Source organism: Carettochelys insculpta, chromosome 21 (genome assembly GCF_033958435.1).
Source record: "Carettochelys insculpta isolate YL-2023 chromosome 21, ASM3395843v1, whole genome shotgun sequence".
Classification (NCBI taxonomy): Eukaryota; Metazoa; Chordata; order Testudines; family Carettochelyidae; genus Carettochelys; species Carettochelys insculpta.
In genome coordinates, this window is record NC_134157.1 from 8,408,270 (window position 1) to 8,432,290 (window position 24,021).

Sequence of the window (24,021 nt, forward strand, 5' to 3'; positions counted from 1 at the left end):
TGTCCTCTCATTGTCAAAACAAATCCCTGATGCAGTTGAATTGTTCTCTGGAACTTCCCTACACCCTGGCTTCTTCCATGGACCAATGTATTTGAACTATCTGAACTGCTACAACTCTTTCCAGATCCCTTCATGTCACCTGGCCTTGAAACAACTGTGTCCTGTGTCAAGCACATTGGTCTCAATGAACTGGCAAAGGCAGGGGATATTCATGTGTTCCACGTGCCGTAACATGATGACCGGAGGGAGCTGACCACTGATCAAGAGTCTGATGTAATAGGCACTGCAGGTCACCAACAGCTGCTGGGCCATCACCTGGAAAAAGCATGAGGTCAATATCAGAGGCATTCCAGAGATCAAGACCTACCCAGTGCCCCTGGTGACAGAATTCTGCAGGCAGCATCCATTGTTCTTAGAGCAATCTTAGGAGTCAAAGATTAAAAGGCCTTTTAGATATCAGCGTCTCTTCCCTGTCAAGGACACAGTTAGTCCCCCATTTGATGATGGGCTAAATATTAAATAATCACTCCAAATGCATTTATCCTTCCTGTTCTGGAGCCAGTCCCAAAACAGATGCTCCAACAATGGTGGATAGCGCTAAAACTACCCAAGAGATTTTGTAACTATATTTCTTTCATGAAAATAAGATGAATGCATAAGGCTGTGAATACTGCAGAAAGATCTAGTCAAGCCAGAGGTCCTGCTGCACTCAGAAACTTAAGTTTATTTGGGCCTGATTCTTGTGTATTCTTAGGCCATCTCCACACCACTGTGGCTATGTAAAGTGGTTTAAGTTACTTGTTTTAAAGTGTATGCCCCTTTACACAGCCTTACTGCAAATGTGGGTCAGGCTCTCTGTCCGTAAGAGCAGTATAAGTGAGGTTACAAGATGGCTCAAAGGAACAGCAATGGAATATAGTGATGGCTGAGGTGGCTGCTTCAAATACAGCTGAGGTCAGCAGTGACAGAATGTTATTAACATCCAGGAACCGTGTGGAGGCCAATGTGAAATGATTCAGCACGTCAGCTGTGGTGTCGACCTCGCAGAATAGGTGCTACACTTGTTATTAGCTGACACGTTCAGCTGAGGGGACAAAGACAGACTGGGTCACAGGGCCTGAACAGCCTCACCCTGACAGGGGGTTGGGTCTAAGCCAAGTTGGCAAGATGGGAGGCAGGGCAAAATCATTTCCGCACAGCGCATGTTTGTAAAGGCAGCAAGAGAACTTGTGTTTCCAGGGCTGTTGCCAGCCGTAAATTTTCTTAATAGCTCTGTGTATAAAAATGTACAACAAATCAAACCCATCTCACGGAAGCCGCTCTTGCTAAGTCAGAGAGAGGACACATTTGCTGCCTTGCCTCCAAGTTACCTCTGGAGCTCCCTCTGGAATGAGATGGAGCAGTTCACTGCATGCCACATTCCCTTTCTTGCCATTGGGCAGAAGAGGTGAGTCTTCAGATGAGCTCTCCTCTCCTCTTCCCTGATCGGCCTGCATCACTGTTTCCATAGTGACACAGAACTGGTCCAGGCTGTGCCTCAGGGCTGACTGAAAAAGACAAGCAGAACTTCTGGGATCTCCAGAGGTGGGCAGCATTGCCCATCTGTCTTTCCTGGCTGAGCAGCAGACAGAGATAACTGGTAAGGGTGATGCTGCACACAGGAGAGAAGGGCATGAAAAAGAGGTAGGCTTTGAAGCAGTCATTTTTAGCAGTGACCGTCAGTAAAGTCGATTTCACTGCTCACACGCACTTGCCGACAGGGGTGGAAGACAAAGAGGGCAACTGCCCTGGTGATTGAAATGGGCCCAGGGCTCCCGAGGCCTCTAAATCATCACCGAAGCATCAGGTAGCTCTGAGAGCTGTCGGAGGAGGATGGGTGCAGTGTGGTGTGCTCTGGGTAGCACTGAGAACTGGCTGCTCCCAGCCCCACCCCTTCTGCATGAAGACCTCCCCCCTCTTGAAGTGTGGAGCTGCCCCACGCACACACACCTTGCCCAGGAGCCTCCCACACCACCACTCACACACACACACACACATGCATTCACCAATGAAAAAAATATTCCCATTAATTATAATGCAAATTTACTCATCAACAAAGTATAAAAAGGCCAGTGGAAAACTACTGTCTAACTGAAGCACATTTACTTTCTGTTTTGACAGGTTATGTTAACAATTTGTTTTAACGGTCATCACACTTTATTTTTTTGTATCTCAACACCTATTGTTCTTAAGTAATTATTGTTGGACTCCAGTCTGCTATATTGGCTGACATCATCACATTGGCTGACATCATTGGCTGACATCTGCCCCCATCATATCCTGCAACTGTGAAAATTTAAATCAAGAGACATTGAAAAAGTGCTTAAAAATAAACATCAATATTATCTGTCAAAATTATATTAAAAAAAACCTTTGCATTCTGTCAAGCCTATAAATATGTTAGAGACACTCACACCACTTAGAACCAGGAGTGGCATTTCTGTGCATGATACATACTTTGTCTATAGGCATTTCTATTCTTACCGGGAGATTGACCTGGTAAGGGTCGATATTCCCCGGTTCAGTTTTGTGCACTTAGTGGGGACACACAAAATCAAACTATCGGAGCTCAACACTCAACCTCTGTATTCCTCATTCTCATGAGGAGTAAGGGAAGTCAATGGGAAAATTTCTCCTATCAACCTTCTTCAGTGATGTCAGCCAGATAAGTCAATCCTAGATATGTCAATACCAGCTACACAATTGTCATAGAAGGAATTACATATCTAGGATTGACTTTCAAGTGTGGTGTAGGCTGGCCTCACACGTGCTCAGTGCCCAGCAGGGACTTTAATCTCCCTGCAGAAGGTACTGGATCTTTGTTTTGTTCAGCACCAAGCATAGCGACTGGACTACCGATCAGACTGGGAGTCTCATTTACATGGGTCAACCATGTCTCACAAGAATAAACCCAGTCATCCCAGCTGTTATTTGTGTGAGTAGCCAGCAAAATATTTACAGTCCAGCCCTACGCAAATAATAAATCATAATGCTTTTGACTGGATGCACAGTGCCTGTTAGGCTAGCTTGTTCAGTGCCTGTTAGGCTAGCTTGTTCAGCTGGCTGGTTGTATCCCATCTGCTGCTGCATCCATCACTTGTGCTGAGGGACTTCTTCAGATTTCAGAGGAATGAGAGTTTGAAACTTGGGCTCATACCTAGTAATGAAACTATAATTTGCAGATTCATACACATCCTAGAAGAACAGAGCTCCAGCAGTTTCTGCCAAGTACTACTTATTGTGAGTAAGGGTATCAAAATCTGGCCCTAATCAAGGGACAGATTTTTAGAAATTTGAGCACTACATTGCACGTATGAATCCGCTGGCTGTGCATACAGTTCATTTGTGACATGTGACACCAAAAACCTGGTCCTAGATGAAGAAATTTACAACAAGGAGCCTGATCACAGGAAATACAAACCAGGCGATCCTCTTATATTTTTGTTAGATTCTCTTTCAGATCAATGCACACTGGTGTCTTTAAGTTGTTCCAGGGATGCAAAGCAGCTGTAAACCTAGCTCCGCTGGCTGGTGAAGCCATATTTCTGGTCATTTTGTGTTAGTAATGTGGAGTAAGGCAACCAGAGTGTACTTGGAAACCTGGCCCATGCCCTACACTCATAATTTTTTCCAAGTCCTAAAGGTTGTACGTAGACCGTCAGCCCAATTCCCTCCAAGCATTGTTTACCTGGTGGGTCCTCTTCCGTTCCATAATACAATCTGCTAAGGAGTGAAGACACTGCTCCAGCTTGAAATAGACAAAGCAGAGCTGGAGATGGTGGGGAATGTTAAGGAGGGAGCATTTTACAAGACAGACACCAATACATTCCTTAATGCTCCATCTTGTGCGTTAGCAAGCCATCTGTCAGTCTCAGGGCATCAGAGACACCTCCCCCAGGAACAGATTGGTACTGCCTATCTGCTTGTGCTGGAGGGATACCCCTAGGAACTGGACTGGCATGCTGGAGTGACCAGCCTCTGGTCCCAAAGAGCCTCAGCTGGACTGGCCCCTGTGAAGCTCAGTCTGAGGGACCTAGTGACCAGGAATTAAACAACACCAGGGAAGGTGGGTGGCTGTTGCTCTCCACAGCTACAGGAGAGGCAGACATTTTGACTGATCCAGTCAGATGGCCAGAGGCCAAACCAGAGCCCCTCTCCATAGTGGTGAGTTTAAATCCTATGAAGCTGCAACCATAGGGCCTGAGAAACCAGTGGCAACCACATGTTCTCCTGCAATAGGAGCTAGATGTCACCAGCTCTAAGACCCAGGATTTCATTCACCTGGGTATGGAAGTCATTGGCTGCATAGACAAGGATACCAGCCCTACAACCTACACTCCAGTCCCACTGCCCTGTGATGAGACCATAGTAGGGATATTACTTGTCTGGGGGTTTTAGCTGATTTTCTGGGAGTGGCTGGGGCCTTAATTATTTATTTATTTAAGGTTTCTGCGAATGTCACATGTTCCCCTCCCCATCTTTACAGGGACCTCTATCTGGTCCAGGGAATAAACTGTGGTTTAATTTTATGTGGGCCTTGATAATCTAAAATGTGTTAGTTTTGTGCTCCAAGTCACCAGATGGAGACACTGGTCACTAGAAAACCAGGAGCCACTCACCCTTGGGTTGGTGTCCATGAGAGCCCTTGAGGAGGGAAGAATGAGGGGCCCCATTAGTTTAATAGATCGGGTGCTACACATCTAGTCTTGCTTTGATGGACCAAGGGTATGCCAGAGCAATGTGAAAGATAAGAAAAGATACTGTCAAACCCTGGAGCAAGAAAGATTTATGTATACATCCCAGGGCCGAGTTGTGCTCTCTGACAAGCCCAGTGCACTTGTACAAAGCCCAGAGCCTATTTAATTAGCCATCCTAATTAGTTAGCGCTATACCCAGGTATGTCCAAACATCTAGTTCACGTTCTCAAATGTCTCCTCCTCACCTTCAAGAATGTACATAATTCCTCTCCTGCTTGCCACTCCCCTAATTATTTCCCACTCCTGTCATTGGTTTCCTCTCCAATTCTGATCATTGTGCCTTCACCCAGGCTGCCTCTTATACTGAGTGGAGGACAGTCTCTGTTTTCTGGTCCCCTTCCTCAATCCCCACCCCCTTTCTTCAACTGCACATCTTCCATGCTTTTGAGAAATAATCCACAAAAGTTCTCTTTCACAAGTAGGGGAGGAGACGCCCTTTCATTTGGGCCTCTGGGCCTAAATCTTTTAAAGGGCCTACTGATTTGGTGGCCCTCCATTTGGAGAGGAAGGCCAATTACAGATGTTTTAAACAGGCCCGATTTTCAGAAAGTTCTGAGCATTCATCCCCTTAAATTAGGTTCCTTTAAATTGTCTGAAGTAGGGCGAACAGAGTCAGGAGGGACTTGTGAAAACGATGTATTATGTACCTTAACGAGCTTGTCTTTGCGACACAGAATACTAGCTTTCGGGGTAGGGACCACCCACATCTTTATCTTTGCACAGCTCTGAGTATGCTGTCACTACTCAACAAATAAAAAAGAAGAATCATCACTATCATCGTCTAATTGGAGCCCACTGTTGGGAAAACAAGCCAACATAAAGAGACTAATCCAAACCCCATTGAATTCCAGGGGAGTCATTATCTTCTGTGGGTCAGGCCCCAGATATGAAAAAATAAAACAATTAAAAAAAGCTGGAGAGCTTTAATGAGAAGGTTGGTGATAAATACTTCCATATCTGCAGGCACAGAGATGAGAGGAAACTCTCACCTAGAAAGGATACCTGTAGAATGTTCTGGTGCTTGTCCATGGCATCTGTGACCCCCAGAAGTAAGTTGTGCTTCATGAAGACTTCATTGGCAGCTGTCAGCCTCACATCAGTATTCACGTGTATCTGTTAAATGACAGGGAAGATGTTAGCCTGTCCCACAGTAACTTTCCAGGCCAGCATGCAAACATGAATTGACTCTGATGGCTCCAACATCCTAAGTCCCTGAAAACAAAATAATGAGAGAAACTATCCATGTCAGGAAGTCTTTGATGAACCGCTCAGCTCTGGCCACTGAAGCAGATTTACATACTAGCCTGGGTCTGTTCATCCAGAGTTTTCACCACCCAACGTAATAAAATCACAGAAGTTTGAGAGGGAAATACCCATTGTACCTATTCTTTTCCTCAGCTGTCAGTTCAGGATTAACTCAGACAGTCCTATACACTGCTTTTTCCCAGAAAAAAGGGTGCTGGAACTCAAGTCTGATGATTCCTCATCGGAGTTAGGTGTTCAATTTCAATGCCCTAATCGTCCCCCCGCCCTCACCTCCCCCTCCACTGCTGCAGGACCAGTGGTGAAAATTTTCTGGTTTTCTAACGCAAAAAAGGTGTCAGAACTCTGTTGCGGTGCATTCTGCCAGAAAAAAAGTCCTGTCCTATATATCTTCCTGTCCACATTCCATATCCCTAACAACAGAACTTCCAACTACTTTATTGGAAGGTGAAATCCATAGGTCTCATCATTAAACCCTTAACCTGAAGTCCACAATAGACAATGTGGACTCTCGTTGATGTCAACGGGCTACAGATAAAGCCTTGTGACTTTTTTTTCTGACTTTATCTTTGCATTCTGTTGGTTTTCCTAACTATACAGTGTCCATTCTAAAGTATTTTGTCCCTTCTTGACTGTTAGTTCTCTTCAAACACTTCTCAACAATTACCTTGTTCCCTAACTGTTTGCTGGGAAGGAAATACATTGTTATGGAAGTAAACTTGAGCAATTTTTTTTCACCTTCCTTTGATGTTGGTCAATAATCAATATAACAATTATGGTGATTGCTATGGCAGCTATTGTCACCAGAATGCTGAGTTCCCAGTGGAATCCAAAGGCATACAGCTGCAGCATGGAGTAAATGTTTGCCCAGACTGAGATGTAGAAAATCTGAAAAGACCCAGACACAGAGACTCAGCAAACAAGAAAACAGGACATTTCCTTTTCTTAAATTAGTTAAACAGCCAGGGATTTTCTGAAGGTAAATGGACAAAAGATCCTTCCAATAAGAATCAGGGGACAGCGGAAGGTGCAGAATGAAAGACCAAATTGAATGAGCACCTGGGTTATGATAAAGAACTGGTCATTGAGGACAGTGGATGAATTCTTGATGGAGTTTCATATTTAGAGTTTCAACCAAGTTCTTCCACTTTAGTAAGAAATGCATTTACCCAGATGGACTGATAACTCTTATGATAGTCACTGTGTTTATAAAGTTCCCATGCCCAAGCACAAGTTCCCAAGCACAAAGGGTACCGCCAAGACAATTAAAATCCAACAATGCACAAATGAGATACAGGGGCACTTGCCTCAAGGGACAACTCTAGAGATTAATGAAAGCAATGCAAGTTCATATTCATTTTGGGTATCTTACAGTGAGATATTGCCTGATGGGGTGGGTAGATATGTTAGAGATGGGCTGAAAGTTAGGTATGATGCAGCATAGTACAATGGGATGGATGGATGGATAATCCAAAAAGAAAATAATAAAAACGCAAACACTGCAGCATTAGTGAAAATAAGGGAAATTATTATACAAAGGCTGACATTTAAAAATATCTCTTAAGAAAAAAGTACTTCGGTCTTATGCACACAAGGGCCACTTCACCCCACCCCATCTGTGAAAGGGGGCCTGAAAGTTGGTGCAAATATATTTTAGTTCCATGTTCAGACTATTTGGGTCTGCCAGAGAAGTGTGAATACCTCCGGGTAAGGGAGAATGAGATCCGGAATGTTTTCCAATAACCTTTCAGAAATGGCTGAGGCAGGTGCTTCCAGCTATGTGAGTTCCACTCCTGTGAGAGCCACCACACTGAAAGCTTGGCTGACGGCCAGTGGCGGCATACCTGGGGCAGTGGGCGTATGCATACCTGCCGTATTAAACAGCAGTCTCTGCAGGATGGGTTTTCAAAGAGGCCTAAGGAAATTGAGTGCTCAGATCCCACTGAAAGCCAATAGGATTTGGACACATCCCCATTTGTTCTTTTGAAAATTCAATCCCTTTACCAGTGCCCACTGAAATGGCACCTAACTTCCTCGGGCTCCTGTGAAAATCGCAGGGGCAATTACTCATTGCTCATCAGTAATGGCACATATCAGTTCAACTCGGCAAGAGGCTGTGACCTTACCACAGCAATAGCAATCCCAAAAGCTCTGGAGTTGTAGAACATGTATCTTCTCACGTCAGGTTCCAGAATGGCATTTTGAATTAAACTCTTCCACTGATCCACTGTCATCTGTTCAGGAACCAAAAACAAACACGAGCCCCATCACTTGTTCATGAAGAACAATCAGAAGCAGACCTGAATGCAACAGCCAAGAGCCAGGCCAGTATTTCACATTTAAGCTTGTGAGACTTGAGACTCAATAGGCTTGGTCTGTGTTCCAGACTCAGCCTCCAAACAAGGGACATTGGCCCAAATTTTGATCTCAGTTAGACCGGTGTAACGGAGATAAAAATATGTCCTAGAAACAAATGTGTGCCTTGGTTTCCCCATTTGCAAATTATACCACTGTCCTTCGTTAAGAGCTTTGAGAACCTCAGTTGAAAGGATGCTACGCTGACCTGCAGAGTTGTACTAATTACAGAAATTTAACTGTTGGCATTTTAAACCAATTTAGTGCAATCAGTGCAAAAGGCTGCATGAGTAGTATCAGATTAGCGTAAACCAAACATACTTCAGTTTAGCTGCAGCCAGTAGGGAGCAGGTTTAAGCTAAACTGAAAGAAACCAGTCCCCTCTAGGTTTTGTACCTGTTTAACTGAAGTGTGTGTGTCAACAAAACTAAGGCTGTGTCTACACGACCACCTTCCTTCGAAGGAGGGATGGTAATTAGGGTGTTGGGAGTTTACAAATGAAGTGCTGCCGTGCATAGGCAACACTTCATTAAGCAAATTCCTTCCCCTGCCCCCCCCCCCCCCGCAGCAACTTCAAAGTTTCAAACTTCAAAGTACTGGCACGCGTCTAGCCACGGCTCACCCGCCGGTACTTTGAAGTGCCAGGGCAACTTCAAAGTCCCCTTACTCAAAAGCAAGGCCAAGGACCATCTAGACCATCCCTGATAGATGTCTGTCTAACTTGCTCATAAATATCTCCAGTGGTGGAGATTCCACAACCTACCTAGGCAATTTGTCCCAGTGTTTAACCACCCTGACAGTTAGGAAGGTTTTCCTAATGTTCAACCTCAACCTACTTTGCTTCAGCTTAAGCCCATTGCTTCTTGTCCTATCCTAGACTAAGCAGAACAATTTTTCTCCATCCTCCTTGTAAGAGTCTTTTAGGTACTTGTAAACCACTATCATATCCCCTCTCAGTCTTCTCTTTTCTAAATTAAACAAGCAGCCCAGTTCTTTCAGTCTTTTCTCATAGCTCATGTTCTCTAGACCTTTAATCATTCTTGTTGCTCTTCTCTGGACATTCACCAATTTCTCCACATCCCTCTTGAAATGTGATGCCCAAAACTGGACACAAAATGGTGGAGGAATGTACAATTAGAAGGCTGGAAGGCGGGCTGCAACACAGCAGTCAGATGGCAAATAACTGAGATTTGTAACACACACAAAAGAAGACTGAAGTCAGGAGTAATGCAGAGATGTAAATGATAGCCCTCTTCCCAAGGCTGCCTATACTTCTGAGTGACAGATATAAATTAGACCCTGATTTCCTGTTACAGGTGCAAGTAACACAGGTATAAACCTCCCCTTTGCCCCTGTAGGCCACCAGATAGTCAAGTTCTCAATGAGGAGCTAACCTGAATTCCAAAGGTCTTCAGTTTCTCTGCACAAAGCTCCATGTCGAACGATGTGGAAGAGCAGTTATTGCTAGCAGAGAGAACCATAAGCACTTGGCCATTGCGACACTCTGCAGAGAGAATCAGAGGACAAGGCTGGATGTGATCAGAAGGGACCAGTCAGTGGGATGTTTGCCTTGGGAGCACAGACATGGGCTTGCAAAGCAAGAAAGTGGCAGACAACGACGGACTCTGAATTCTGCCCCAGTCGTTTCTAATAAAGTCACCCCGCAAAGAGCTGCACAGCACGCTGTCTGTCATGGGGTGAGCCAGGGCTGTAAGGTGACCTGACCAAATCCTACACCTGTGCAAACAGTAAGTGATCTGACCCAGGAAGAGACCGTGTGCTAGCCCAGCATCCTGAGCGGGAGAAGTCGACAGCTTGCAGCCACTCGGAGCAGCCATGAAGATCTGTTATACGTGGCTTTAAGGCCCAGCTCCTGGAACATATTTAGGTGCCTAATTCCCATTGGTTTTCATGGTATCTAGGTGCCTAAATTCTTTAGAAAATTGATCTTAAGTCACAAGTGGCTCCAAATGTGTTGCCTCAACCCTGCTCTGAGTTATGCTGGTAGCAGAACCCTCCAGGCCCTGCCACCTTGGCTAAGGATAAGCCAGAGCACAGCAGTATCTGCCCCACCCACCTCAGGCACACCTCACCCCACCCTCTGTGCCAGCTCTACCCCTGCATTGGGTAACAACAAGGCTAAACTCCTTCTCGCTCAAAGGTGTGGCCCATCTAGATTAAAATCTGAGGAGCAGGCACATTTTAGGACCTGTGGGATAGGTGAAGGAGACAACATGCTATGTGTTTGCCAAGATGAAGTCCCTTGTCAGAAAGGGAGCAGAGGGTGCTCAGCATTTCTGCAGCCAGGCAGTGGCTCAAAGCATCTCAAGCTGGGCCTACTAAAAACAGAGGCACTTTCATAAATGTTAACGTGGCCTGATTTCCAGATCAGCTGAGCACCTGCAGCTCCCATTGTCTTCTTTCAAGATCACTTTGAAACCGTGGGCCCTGATCCTGCGGCTGGATCTGCATGGGTTGACCACTGGGTAATCTATGCATGAAGCATATGATACAGGAGTTAATGACAATTACTTCAGCAGATGGTCACAGAACTTCAGTCAGTTTCTAAAGGAAGGCTGTGTTAAGCGTCATGAACAGAGCATGGCTTTGCCAAATCCCAGCAAAGATTTTCACAAGTGATTGGGAGTGTCCAGATTGAGATGTTTTAAAGGGGTCTAACTTTCAGAAGGCCTGAAAATCAGGCCTCTTTCGAGTATACCACATCAGGCTCCCCAAACTTGGGGCACTGAAAATGCAGGTCACTTTTTTGTTATTTTTGGCCATCATGTGTGTTATTTATTTTTGATTAATTATTATAATGGTTATATTCCTTCAACAGAAAATAAGCAGCCCTGAAAAGAACACAGCCTCTTAATTTAATGACACCTCTTTCAGAACGTCATTGTTGCAATCAATAACTCAAGCTGTTTGCTTACCTTTCACCCAGTGAATGGAATTTTCAGTTGCAGGGCTCCCATAGTAGGAGATGGAGGTGGAGATAGGGTCTGGTTTCTCAGCTCCGTCTGGTTGGCTTGCACAGGCCATGGTGAACAGACAGGTTTTGTGTGGACCCCTATCTCATAAATCCCACACTGTAGTCATAATTCTCCCACTCTTTCCTCTTTTCTGCATAGAAACACCCAGTTAAATCTAAGTTAGCAAGGAAAAAGACTGTTCTTGCTGCAATACTCTTACACACTGAAGAAAAGTCCCATGGATTTGCATGAGATGTAATACATGACTTGACTTGAGCAAGGGTGTCACAATCTTGCCTGCAAGGAGGAAGAGAAATGACACCACCTTGCACAAAGAGCACCACAACAGACAAACTCTTGGAAGCGCCATGGACTCTGCTGATGATGAACTATGCCTGGATGATTAATGGAGCATTTTTGAGTCAGCTCCCTATTCCTCATGGTTGATGTGTACCCATATCACTCCCATGTTTATATATGCTGCTGCAGGCATGGGGTCACATCAGTCCACACCTCAATCTACGAGGCAAGAGCTCATGGGAAAAGCCATCCTTTAATTAAACATAACTGTGCACATTTTGGAGGCAATTTGTCCACAAGTGAGCCTGTCCTGAGCCTCCTGAAGCCAGTGTAGCATTCTGCCATTTTTGTCCATTGGAGAACAATTGGGACCAATGAGAATGAACATTACTGGTGCTCTGAAGCAGCCAAGATAGAGGTTGTGGGGAGGAGGGATAGCTCAATGGCTAGTGCATTGGCCTTATAAACCCAGGGTTGTGTGCTTTCAAGGGTCAGCGCCAGGTTAGATTAAAAAAAAAGATCTGTCAGGGATGGTGATAGGTCCCACTGTGAGGGCAGGGGACTGGACTCAATGACCTCTCGAGGTCCCTTCCAGCTCTATGAGACATGTACATATATCTCCATGTTTCAATGAACTGTGTATAGGGGGCACTGAGCAATGGCAATAGACTACTGCATAAGAAAAAGGAAATCAGCTCAAATGATGATGATGCCATGATGGGAACATCACAAATGCACACAGAAAGAGAAAGACAAAGTAGGACTTCCCCCATACCAGCAGAGAACCTTTTGCTGGGCCCAAAATGCTTGGGAAACTCCTTTTTTCTCCTCAGTTTTTTTTTCATATCAGTTCTTAGTTCCAGAAACAGAAATGACACAGCCCTGTGAGAGAGACTGTGTGTGCCAGATTTGACAATTTCCTGAAATATCCTGGACAGACCTTGTTTGATTAAGCCTAAGGAGAATAGGCGTACAGGAGAAGCTCAGGGTTACAAACACCAGAGTCACAAACTGACGGGGCAACCACACACATCATCTGGAACCAGAAGCCTCCAACCAGGCAGCAGCAGAGACAGCCCAAAAAACAAAAAGAAAACCAAATACAGTAATGTACTGTGTTAAATGTAAACTGCTAAAAAGAAATAAAAGGAAAGCAACATTCTTCTTTTGCAGAGCAAAAGTTCAAAGTTGCACTAAGTCTATGTTCAGTTATCAATCTTTGAAAAGAAAATGCCACGTTTTGTTCAGAGTTAGGAACATTTCAGAGTTAGAAACAACTCCATTCCTGAGACATGTATCATTGAAGATCCACCATATGTTGGATTAACAATGTAAATGTTTATGTATTACAGTGGGAGGTCACTGTCTCTAGTAGGGAGGCATGACCAATATAAACCTTTAAGTATGGTAAGCGTCAAAGGACTCACTTAAACAATGTATCAGATTCCAATTAATACTAGTGGGAAAGAAAAGGCAAATACCCATCTTGAGACCCAACCTCTTGTTGCTACATGCTGAAGAACAACCCTTTCTTCCTGCTTACCTGTGCCCAGCATCCCAAGGTCAAAGATCTAAATGGTATGAAGGAAGGAGTCACAGGTTCATGGGGGTGCTTGCTCTGAGCTAACACTGTTAGAAAACTGCAACCCCAGCAAAACTCCTTGTAGGGACTGAAGGACTGCCACACCCTCAGAGTCCTTACTTGCTCTGGGCAGGATGGTGGGTGAGTTCTCTGGTAATCTTATTAGCATATGTGTGGGTTCTTTTATTGTTTTCATGTGTTTTCACTGAAATGCTTTCACCTTATGAATAAATGTGCTCGCTTAAAAAAAGCTTTGTGGTACCTTATAATTAATGAGTAATTATGCTGCTTACAGTCTCTGAGAAAGAAGCCAAGCAGGCCGGTTTAGGCAGTCTGACTTGCCAGGGAACTCACCATGAAGGTGAGGAACTGCTCAGCCCACTCCATATGGAGTAAGATGGGGTCTCCACCCAAGATAGCTGATGGCTGGGAGCCAGAAGCCTACCTGGCTGGATACAGGTCCAATTGCACTGGACTAGGACATGGTGCTTGTAAGATGTTGAGCTGAATGGTGCTAATGCAGGAAGTTTGAGCAGTTCAGCTCAATAGCTAGACTGTAGATGCGTATCCAAAATAAGCATCTGACTATTCTGAGGCTTGTGCTAGATTAGTAAATGCCCTATGTGCAGGGCTTATCTGCATCTCTAGTAAAACATGGATGATATTCCACAATTACACTGCACTCCACTACCCTTTTCTTCTGCCCTCCCTGCATTCCCAAGAGCCCATGATGCAGCTGCAGGGTTCCCACATAAAACCAAGAGATACAGGATTTCTCAGTTTGCATCCTGTGCTGTTCCTTCATTTTAATCCACTCACATAAATCCATGAGAGTCATCAGCTAAAGTGCAGTCCGACAGGAAACTGATGCAACAGCAGCTACATTAAAAGGTCGTTATGATTGCAGCAGGAGCCCACAAAGAGCAGGAAACTCACAGTTGAAGCACTAAAGCTCTGATACTTTGGTGCAAGAGAAGGGAGGTGTGTGAACTGAGTCCATGCCATGGGGTGTTTTTCAGACTGAGTTCTTAGGAGAGTAAGTGTTTGTGCAAGCTCCAGAAAACAAGTGATCTGTTGTGGCAGAAGGTGCCATAAATATCTCTATTGTGACAGCAGCTCTCCACACTCTGATAGATGCACATACACACCGAGCCCTTCACCGAACCACATCACGTTGACACTACCCCAAATAAAAAACATTCTAGTTCTCAAAATAAGAAAGCCACCCTCCATTCTATTTACCTTGGTAATCAAGAGTGAAATAAACTCTTCTCCCCAGGCAAAAAGGCGGGTGGTGAAAATCACTGTGCCCCTTGGCCTTGCCCTCACTTTTTGCCCTTCGGGGAGCAAACAGGCAGGATAATGCAAACAAAAATGAGAGATATCACCAAACCACGGCACTGAGTTAAAAGACATGCATGCCCTAAATACACCAGCAATGCTAATATCATAAAACATGACAGCTGAACCAGGATTCACTGCTTTAGACATGTCAGACATTTCAGTCACCTGAAAAGAGTTTCCCATAGGCGAGCACTTCCGATGGAACAGCTGGCTCACGGCAGACAATGACTGCCGCCAGTTCACAGACAGCATCCGAGCTGCTGCAGGCAGCCAGCATTTATAATTGGATTGTAATTGGATTCCATAGCTCTCCCTTACCTCCTTATCCAGCATGCATCTGATTTCCCTGGTTTCTTTCTCCGTACAGAAGCAATGCCCCTCTGTGGAAATCTGGGTCTCCCCCAGGACCTTTTCCTCTTTGAGATTCCCCTCTTACCTCTGACGTTCTCTGGGACTCTGCTCTTGTCTCCTCCCATGTTCCCTCCCATTCCATACACTCTGCCAAACATACTTTTGTGACTGCTCCCTTTGTCTCCTTCATTCATTCCAGTCTCTTGTATTTCTTTTTCTGACACCTCATATTCTTAGCTAAACTCCAGATTAACATATAAGACCCATCCCCTCTTTTCCGTCAAGAACTCCTAATATTCACTTATTCCATGTTGTCTTCTGCATCCATGAGCCCACCCCTTCATTTCTTTCTCTCATACTGTCTTTTGTAGGATCAGATCCAACAGCTTACTGCTTGTGCCTTAACACCATCGAACCTTGGGATGGGGACCTCTTCCTTCATTGCTATTGTACAGCGTGGTTGCTGCAGGAGTAAATCATCCTCATCTCCCCAAATCCCCTGATCCAAATCAATAAACTGGTGCAACCCACAGAAGCCAGCAGGTTTGTCACGGCAGCATCTTCACCCCCCATATTGCCTCCCATTTTCATTATACTGTTGCAGGCTCCAGCTTGCAAAATATCTCATGTCTGTGCAAGTTTTCCCCCAGGCATGTTGTGTGTGGTGCTTTTAACCCTGTAGAGTGCCTCCACCATCATCCTCCCAATGCTACAACTTTAGAGAGAGACTCCACTTGCAAGATTGGATGTGGATTTCAAGTAGCCCAAAGTCTGGGGGATATCTGATCGGGGGATAAACCCCACTGGATGAGTGGATGTACAGGAAGGTGATGATCCACATGGTCTAAAGGGGGCACTTTGCTTTCAACCAGAAAATGGGGTATTCTCAGCTGCCCCAGATTGCATCTTCTAAACTGCCTTGGGTTTATTGACCCAAGCACAGTCCCCATGCCTGAGTGTCTGCAGTGAAAGTCTGCAGAACATGACTGGTGACACTGACAATATGAAACTTGACTTTGCTAACTGCACTCATTTCCTGGACGGTGACGTTTCCTTTGACAGAACAGTTGACTCATGAGAAATAACTGCTTCAGTAAAGTTCTTGATTCATTGTTGCTCCTGATGGCTGGACGCAAGTAGTTGTCCCAAAATTACAGATAAGCCTGCTGTGTTTGAGTGGTACCAACCTATGCAAAACAAACCCACTACACAAACACTGAGGGCAGTGGCTGTTGCTGTTTTCATTCAAGAAAACCATGGCCACTACCAATGGTCCATCTAATTTTTTCCATCTGTGTACAGAATAAATTTTGTTATTTGCACTGAAGCATATTAGGATGTGCACCACCAGGAGAAAAAACATGCTGTCAGCTCTGGATGCTGTGGGCACTCTGCTAATAAGCTGGGTGGAACCTAAATCTCTCTTGGGTGGCTGCCTGAGTGCACAGCTTACAGGGAACATCAGCCATTGGCTCTTCAACTCTAACGGGAAGAGTGTGCTCTTGTACAGATGCGAGACCTGGTGTACAAAAAGTCTTCAAATCACAAGCTACAGACATTCATAAACAGATGCTTGAGGTCCATCCTTCACATCCAATGGCAAGACTTGGTCACCAATGAGGAGCTTTGGAACAGAGCAGGACAGGAAGCACCTGACATTCAGATCAAGAGAAGAAAGTGGGGATGGCCAGGCCACACTTTCAGAAAACCATCATCCAGCATAGTCCGTCAAGCTCTCACATGGAAAGCGCAAGGAAAACACAAAAGAGGAAGACCTCGGACAACATGGAGAAGATCTATTGCGACTGAAGGACAACAACTGGGGTACTCCTGGAGCTAGCTAGAAGTTTTGTCTTGAGACAGAGTGAAGCTGAGGAGACTTATAGATGACCTATGCTCCGCTAGGATTACAAGGGTTTCAGTCAAGTAAGTCACATCCTCTTCCCAAATACAGAAGGAAGGAATTGACCATCACTTCTGTCTATGAAATACACAGACACCGAAGATTTCTCACCGAGCGCTCAAGGTTGGGGAGCAATACACTAAGAAAATGGTCATGCGAATAAACAGGCGAATAGAGACAGGAGGAAGGGGAGATACATACCCAGCTCGGGGAATTTATTGGATGTTGAAAGAATAGATCACCTAATTAGGACAGTTTTCTGGCATCCCCTATGAATAGATAGAGCACAGAGACATCAAGTGTGGAGGTGTTAGTTTTGCATTTGGGGTCTGATCCAGGCAAGTGGGTGGAAGGACTCCCATTCATTTTAGTAGACTTCATAATAAATCATAGGCCAGGTCCATATTAGGGGCACTTTGCACAAAATACCAGTACACTCCTTGTGGGAACATGGTGCGCGCACGTGCACACACACACACGCACACACACACACGCACACACACACACGAAATAAACTATCCTGGTCAAAGCACAGTTTTACCAGTATAATTGTATTCTAGGGGCTTTTGCCAGCACAACTATGTCAGTAAGAGATCCCACCTCTTCATTCCTGACTGACATAGCTGTCCAGCAAAAGTACCCTGGCCTGGATCAGCTCCTAGGTGTGAACTACTCACATATGCTTCAAACCACAAGGATGCACAATCTGCTGGACTAAAGGACTCACTCTGTCCCCCTTCCCTACCTCTGGGCTCCAGCCAGCTCCTCCCAGGAAAATGAGGCAGGATCAGCCATAAAATCAGAGAGGGAAACATCACAGTTGCTTCTCCATTGCGTAACATCAACACCAGGAGTACAGGTTCCCCCAAGCAAAGGGGTGGAGTGGGAAGGGAGAAGTTTCATTTCACATTGTCTGTAGTCATGGCATTGCCACATAATTGGACCATCCCAGAAACAAGCAACCACAAGTGGTTCTGGCAAGGCGTGAGACAGATCTATGCTGAGAGCATTTATACAAGTGAACACAGACAAAAATAAAAAAAGATTAGTTCCATTAATGTGCATACTCCCCCTGTGGGTTTCTTGTAGCCTGGAATTTCTCTAGATCAGTTTACTCTGACTGTTACTAGGCAATATGTTAATTTAAACACAGGGATAGCTTTGACTTCATAGCAGCTTACCCACCTGGGGCCTTCTCACATTGGCCACTGTAGGCTGCCACAATAAAAGCCATTTCTTGTGAGAAAGAAAATAAATCCTTTCTCTGTTGCCATTAGCACATAGTCTCATCTCCTTTCTACCAACACAGGAGATCAAAGCTCGGGATGCAGTTGTGTAGGCATTGCATCAAAACAAATAATTGCTTCTTCCTTCTCTTCTCCCGGATAAGGATCCAGGCATAGCAGTACACCAGCAGCACAGTGTTTTAGAAAGGACACTTCAAACAGGTTATTAAAAATGGTCCATGGTCAACCACAGATGGGGAGTAATAAAAAAAGACATTGAATCTTCCTGGCTGCTTACATGCTGATTGGCTACAGTGCATACATTGTGGTGCTTGTGAGCAACACTCGCCTGTTGGAGCTGATCTTGGAGCCAAAGCCTGCTCCCCACACCTTTTGATGCAAATGGTAAAATTCCAATGGATTTTAAAGTGACCAGGAATTTATCAGAGGGGAAAAGCTGCTAGCCCCTTCCATGGATGGTTCACTTGTGCAACCAGAGAGAAAACTTGGGATCCTGCAGGGATGGGGGCTCAGGGAGAGCGTGATTCCAGATGCTTTCATGCAAGTAAGTTGGAGTGGGCTGCGGCTCTTGGATCTGTCCTTCTGTGCATCCACGTCATTGCTCCTTACCCAGCTGAGGTGATGGTGCTGACAGAGCCTTGAGGTTCCTGACCATTAGCTGCCATTCTCTGTAGCCTTTCTGCCCTAGAAAATCCTCCACTGCTGACTAGGAAACTACTAGCCTAAAAGGCCCTGATGTCACAAACAACGCGATTGAAATCCTTAGACTCAGCATGGAGGTTATTTGAGAAACTGTAATGAAGTCTCCAAAGACACACCCACCCCTAAAGGAGAAAAGACCCTAGAACTCTCTGGTCTGTCATCACAGGATCAAATCTCCCTTTATACCATCCCCCTCTCTTTCTCACCCTGGTCCAGTGCCGAGAATAGCCCATTGGAACCCAAGAATGCGGCACCATTAGGTTTAATTATTATATTTTAAGATATTTCTCAAATTACATATCTGAGATCAAAAACTGCTCTTGCTTCATGGAGAATGTGCAGTTCTCACTTTTTCTACCCAAGTCTTATTTCCTGCCAAGATGAGGTAAATTGCTTTCATTGATTATGTGATGCAAAAATCTTTTCTTGCGTTTCAAATTAAAAATAAGGAAGCTAAGAGTTTTTAGTCTGGCTAATGGCTCTGATATTGAGCCAAAAGATTCCTTAGTAGATATTCTGAGGTAGTTGAATATAATTTATTTTCTATTCACTTATAATCATCAAGACAGTCTAAGCAACCATATTACTGTATGAGATTAATACAAAAGTGTTAATTTCTTTCACTAAGGTGTTCTGTGGTATTGTCAAATGCATCCCCTTCCTGCATATACAACAGCTGACTTTTGTTCAATGAATATATCAAATGTACATCTTTGGATTCCTTTGTCCTTTACATAGAAACATTCATCCCTTTCTTGTATATTTTAATCCTCACACACGTCCCAAATTTTTATGGGCCACACACTGACACATGCCAATGGTTTTTCATTGTTGGTTTTCTTAATATGCCCAAGAATGATGATCAGTGGAACACATTTTAAAAAATAATTGGTAGCTGGATTCCCATAGGAAACACTGGATAGAGGTCAATTGTTAGGCTAGGGTGTACAGTTATTACATATGCTTGCAGAACCATTTGATCTTTATTTAGGGTAAAATTTACCATTTTCCATCATGTGTTAGTGCAGTTCTCGGCCATTTGCAATTGTTTTCCTGAGGGACTAGTAAGGGCACTGGACCTTGAGTCCCAGATTTGAAGCAGATGAGGCTAATTAAACCCCATTAACACCCTAATGCCAGTGTCCCCTCCTGGCTGCCATGCAAACCTCATAACTTTTAGTATCCCACATTTTGGGGAGAACACAGGGACTTTAAGCATATTGACCTCTTGTTTCTGTGTGAGCTTAAGACAGTCTATATTGCATTTTTTGGTCCCATACAGTTTTCCATCATTATGTTAATGACAACTTAGATTGTAATGGAGCATCTGGTGACAGACCACCTGTTGTTCCATTATAGTAACAGGCAAATCCCTTTTCCCAGGACAAGCAACAGCTAGTGTGATTGAATACAACTGGCTTGATCCAACATTGTGTCATTACCCAGAAATTATTTTTCCATACTTTTACTCCATGGACGCTAACAGGCCAAAGAATGGGGTTCTGTTATTAGACAAATAACACGTAACATAAAACACACACACACACAATCACGACAACAACTTCTTCATAATGGTGCCCAGGTCGCTTGTGTCTTTCTGCTGGCACCAGCCTTTTCTTAGAATTCTGAAATTAAAAATAGACATTTTTTACTGTCCCCTCCCGGGTGGGGCCATTTAGGGGTTACTGCTTGGAATCCCCTCTCTATGGTTCAACCTGCAAAGAATGGAACCGTTTTAACTTTGGCATGTTTAACCTCTTTGAGCAGATTTCTGCCTGGCAAGTATACTGTTGTGCTGGCCTTCTCCACAATATGACTCAGGCCTTCCCACTTCATTCCCAAAGAATGTTCTTGCTCTGCAACTTTCCGATACAGTACCTGATGACCTACCTCCCATCCAATAGGCCTTTTTACACAGCCCAGCCTTTTATTCCTTTTTTTTTTTTTATGTTAATGCCCAACTGTTCTATTTTCTTGTGGATTTCTGTTAATGCCTCTAAAAGAGACTGGATTCACTGGTTGTTTAAGACTTTGGGTTGCCACCCATCTGGAATATCAACATTAACCGCCATTGCTGGGGTATTCATATGCCCCTTCACATCATTGCTACAAAAGGAGCATAACCATGACTTGCTGGGATTAGAATTATAAGCAACTTTTCATCACCATCTTTTCCATTTTCTTTTACTGTTTTGCTTCAAGCATTCTTTAGAATGTGGCTAGTTTGTTCCACTTGTCCTGAGGATTGGGGGTGTCCTGATGTGCAGAACCTTTGCTTAATATTTAACATTTTACATTGTTTCTGCACAGTTTCCCCAATGAAGCGTGGGCCTTGGTCTGAACCAATTTTCTTTGGTAGCCCCCACTGGCTAAACACTGCCTTAAACAATTGCTTGCCTATAATCAAAGCTGTGTTAGCCTTGGGATGGCTCCGATCCATTTTGTAAAAGGATCAACCATCACCAGACAATACTTGTGTCTTGGAGTAACTGGTAGGGATCCAATATACTCTATCCATCACCAGGCCCATGGACCCTCAATTCTTTGGTGAGCAATGGGGCCCTCTTGTGCCTGTGGGTCTACAAAGAATTATTACATCACCGCTTTACATCTTCCCTTAAGGTGGGCCACCCCTGATATCTTTGACTATTTCCACTGTCTTGTCCACCCCCAAATAAATAAATTGAACCAGTTCAGTTCTGACCTTTTTAGGCACTAATCACCTTTCAGGCAGCTCCCCCAGGTCTGAGTCATGTTTACTGGCCCACATTACCCCTTCAGAGTCTCTCTGTACGCGTCCTTCCCCAGTAATTGTACAATTTCTTCACCCCTTCATGTAGTGTTTGCAGATCCAATGTTTCTGGACTTGTCACCTGCTTTTGGGCTCTGGTTATAACTCTGATTACCTCCTCCTCTTTCTCATTTTGTGTTATCAGGGCTCCTTATTTGGCTAAGGCAGCTGCCCTGTTATTCCAAATTCCTTCCTCACTCCCTGGTTTCTGATGTGTTCTTACATGAGTTATATAAGTCTCCTTTCCTGCCCTTTAGCAGGGCTGCCACTTGCTGCCAGTACTCTCCAGCTACGTCTACACGTGTAGCCTACATCGAAGTAGCTTATTTTGATGTAGCGACATCGAAATAGGCTATTTCGATGAATAACGTCTACACGTCCTCCAGGGCTGGCAACATCGACGCCCTGGAGGACGTGCAGATGTTATTCATCGAAATAGCCTATTTCAATGTCGCCACATCGAAATAGGCTACTTCGATGTAGGGTTCACGTGTAGACGTAGCCACTGTGTGTTTTTACAGTGCTTAACACAATGGACACAATAAATCCCCTCTATCTGCTGATTTAATTGTAGCTCTTGTGACTGGGATTTGGATCTTGAAATTCCTGAATTGCTGAGAATCTTGCAGTTCTCATCAACTGTAACTGGAGCCTCAAGCTCTCATTGCAAACCAAGTCTTTGGTCTTCAGCTGTGTTTCGAGCAGCACAGAGCACAGCATAACACAGCACTGCTAGTAAGCGTCCATAGGAATTCAGCCAACTGCCCTCCACACCATTCACTCAATTCCCTCTCACCTCCATCCCCTCTGAAAAAGATGCCTGATTATCCTCACCCTGGATGCAACATGCATGTAAGGGAACAGAGAACCAGGTTCCAAGGAAACACCACTCCTCGAGATTTCAGTCCCCAAAGGCTGATCTACTGCACAGGCTCCTCCAAAAAAGACGACCCAAGTGCAGATTTTCCCAGCTGCAGCGTATCAGTGAGAGATTAAAACAGACACTTGCAGGGAAGAGTGTGAGAAATGAAATTATATTGGGCAGGGCAGGAGCTGTAACACTGAGCTTTCACCCGACTGTCCAAGAACCACCTGGTGGCTGGTTAGGAAACAGCCCTTTTCCTCTAACCTGCCTATAGATTGTCAAATGTATGGGAACAGTGGCTGTCAAACTTTTGTACTGGTGACCCCTTTCACATGGCAAACCCGAGTGCAATACCCCCTCCCTTATAAATTAAAACCTTTTTTATATTCAGCAATTATAACACGCATGAAGGCTGACAGCTCACAATCCCACACGTGAACTCATGACCTCTGAAGGCTCAAGACCCCTTTGAGAACCCCTGTAAATAAAGCTGCACACTGACATAAAATGGGGTGCAAGGTATCTGCACAGAGTAAACCCATGCACGGCAAACTAAGCTCACTGAGCCCAAATCATCCTTGCTGAGAGTTATTCTGTGCTGTTACCTATACACCTGAAACTGACACTTTATGCTTCTGTAGAGAGAATTAACCCGTTCCTAGACTGCATGTTCTCCACTGCAGGGACCAACTTGTTCTATTTGTACAGCACCAAAGGGTCTTCAGTATTACAAGACATGTAGTGAGGGGTGGAGTTTCAGCTTGTGTTTCATTTGCTACAGGGCCCCCTAGGAACTATGAAAAGGATATTTGACAAGAGCAGAAAGCAGGCAGCGTCAGCTCTCTTCCCCAGCTTTGCTGCAGTGTGCATCAGGGATGTAAAATCCTACTTAACTGGTTAACCAGTTGAGATTAAATGGGAGGTGGGGTAGCTGCAGGGGCTGCTCAAGCCCAGCTCAGCTGGAGCAGCCTCCTTGGCATGGAAAGGGGCTGTTCTGGCCTGGCTGGAGTACCTCACTTGCAACACTGGGGACTGGAGCACCCATGCCCAGGCCTGCTATGGATGAGGGCTGCTCCAGCCAGGCTGGAACACCCCTCACTTGCAGCAGGTGCTGGCGCAGTCCCTTCCTGGCAGCAGGAGGGGGGAGCTGCTCCAGCCCCCACTGGTTAACCATAACCAGTAAGCCTCATCCATTTAGGGTGGAGATTGAGTGTTAACATCTCAGTGCGGATGACCCTATTCTTCCTGGACTGCAATTTCCCCATCTCAGGAATACCATAATAAATACCATTCGGCTATTTATTAGTAGTTGTGATGTGCTCAAATACCACAGCAACAGGCACCATGAAGGTCTATAAGAAAAAGACTGCTCCTGATCAGGGCATGCAACAGCTATTGGCACTAACAGGACTTCAATCTCTACTTGAGCTCAATTTACACCCCATCACAGGCAGCATTACTATTTGCCATCTGCCACTTGGGCAGCCCAGCAAAAGGCAGACTTCATCCTCAAACACTAGTAGCAGCTGGCGTAGGCTATATCTGTA

The 24,021-nt window shown here is 44.8% G+C and overlaps 1 protein-coding gene across 1 annotated transcript; it reads right to left on the reverse strand.

The window, feature by feature from the left end:
• Positions 1 to 135: 135 nt before the first annotated feature.
• Positions 136 to 12,043, reverse strand: TMEM268 (transmembrane protein 268). Its single transcript, XM_075015535.1, has 8 exons — positions 11,351 to 12,043; positions 9,809 to 9,918; positions 8,186 to 8,293; positions 6,798 to 6,947; positions 5,799 to 5,909; positions 3,728 to 3,808; positions 1,371 to 1,547; positions 136 to 315 (listed from the first exon to the last, which is right to left on the reverse strand). The coding sequence occupies exons 1-8, from the start codon at positions 11,457 to 11,459 to the stop codon at positions 136 to 138; spliced, it is 1,026 nt and encodes a 341-aa protein (XP_074871636.1). The 5' UTR covers positions 11,460 to 12,043.
• Positions 12,044 to 24,021: the final 11,978 nt, after the last annotated feature.

Excerpts from the sequence above, each read along its gene's own strand:
- TMEM268 (XM_075015535.1), bottom strand. The coding sequence starts at position 11,459 with ATGGCCTGTGCAAGCCAACCAGACGGAGCTGAGAAACCAGACCCTATC. Across the intron at positions 3,809-5,798 it reads AGCACCAGAACATTCTACAG|CTCTGCTTTGTCTATTTCAA; the intron begins GTATCCTTTCTA and ends CACCATCTCCAG. Across the intron at positions 1,548-3,727 it reads AACGGAAGAGGACCCACCAG|TCAGCCCTGAGGCACAGCCT; the intron begins GTAAACAATGCT and ends TGTCTTTTTCAG.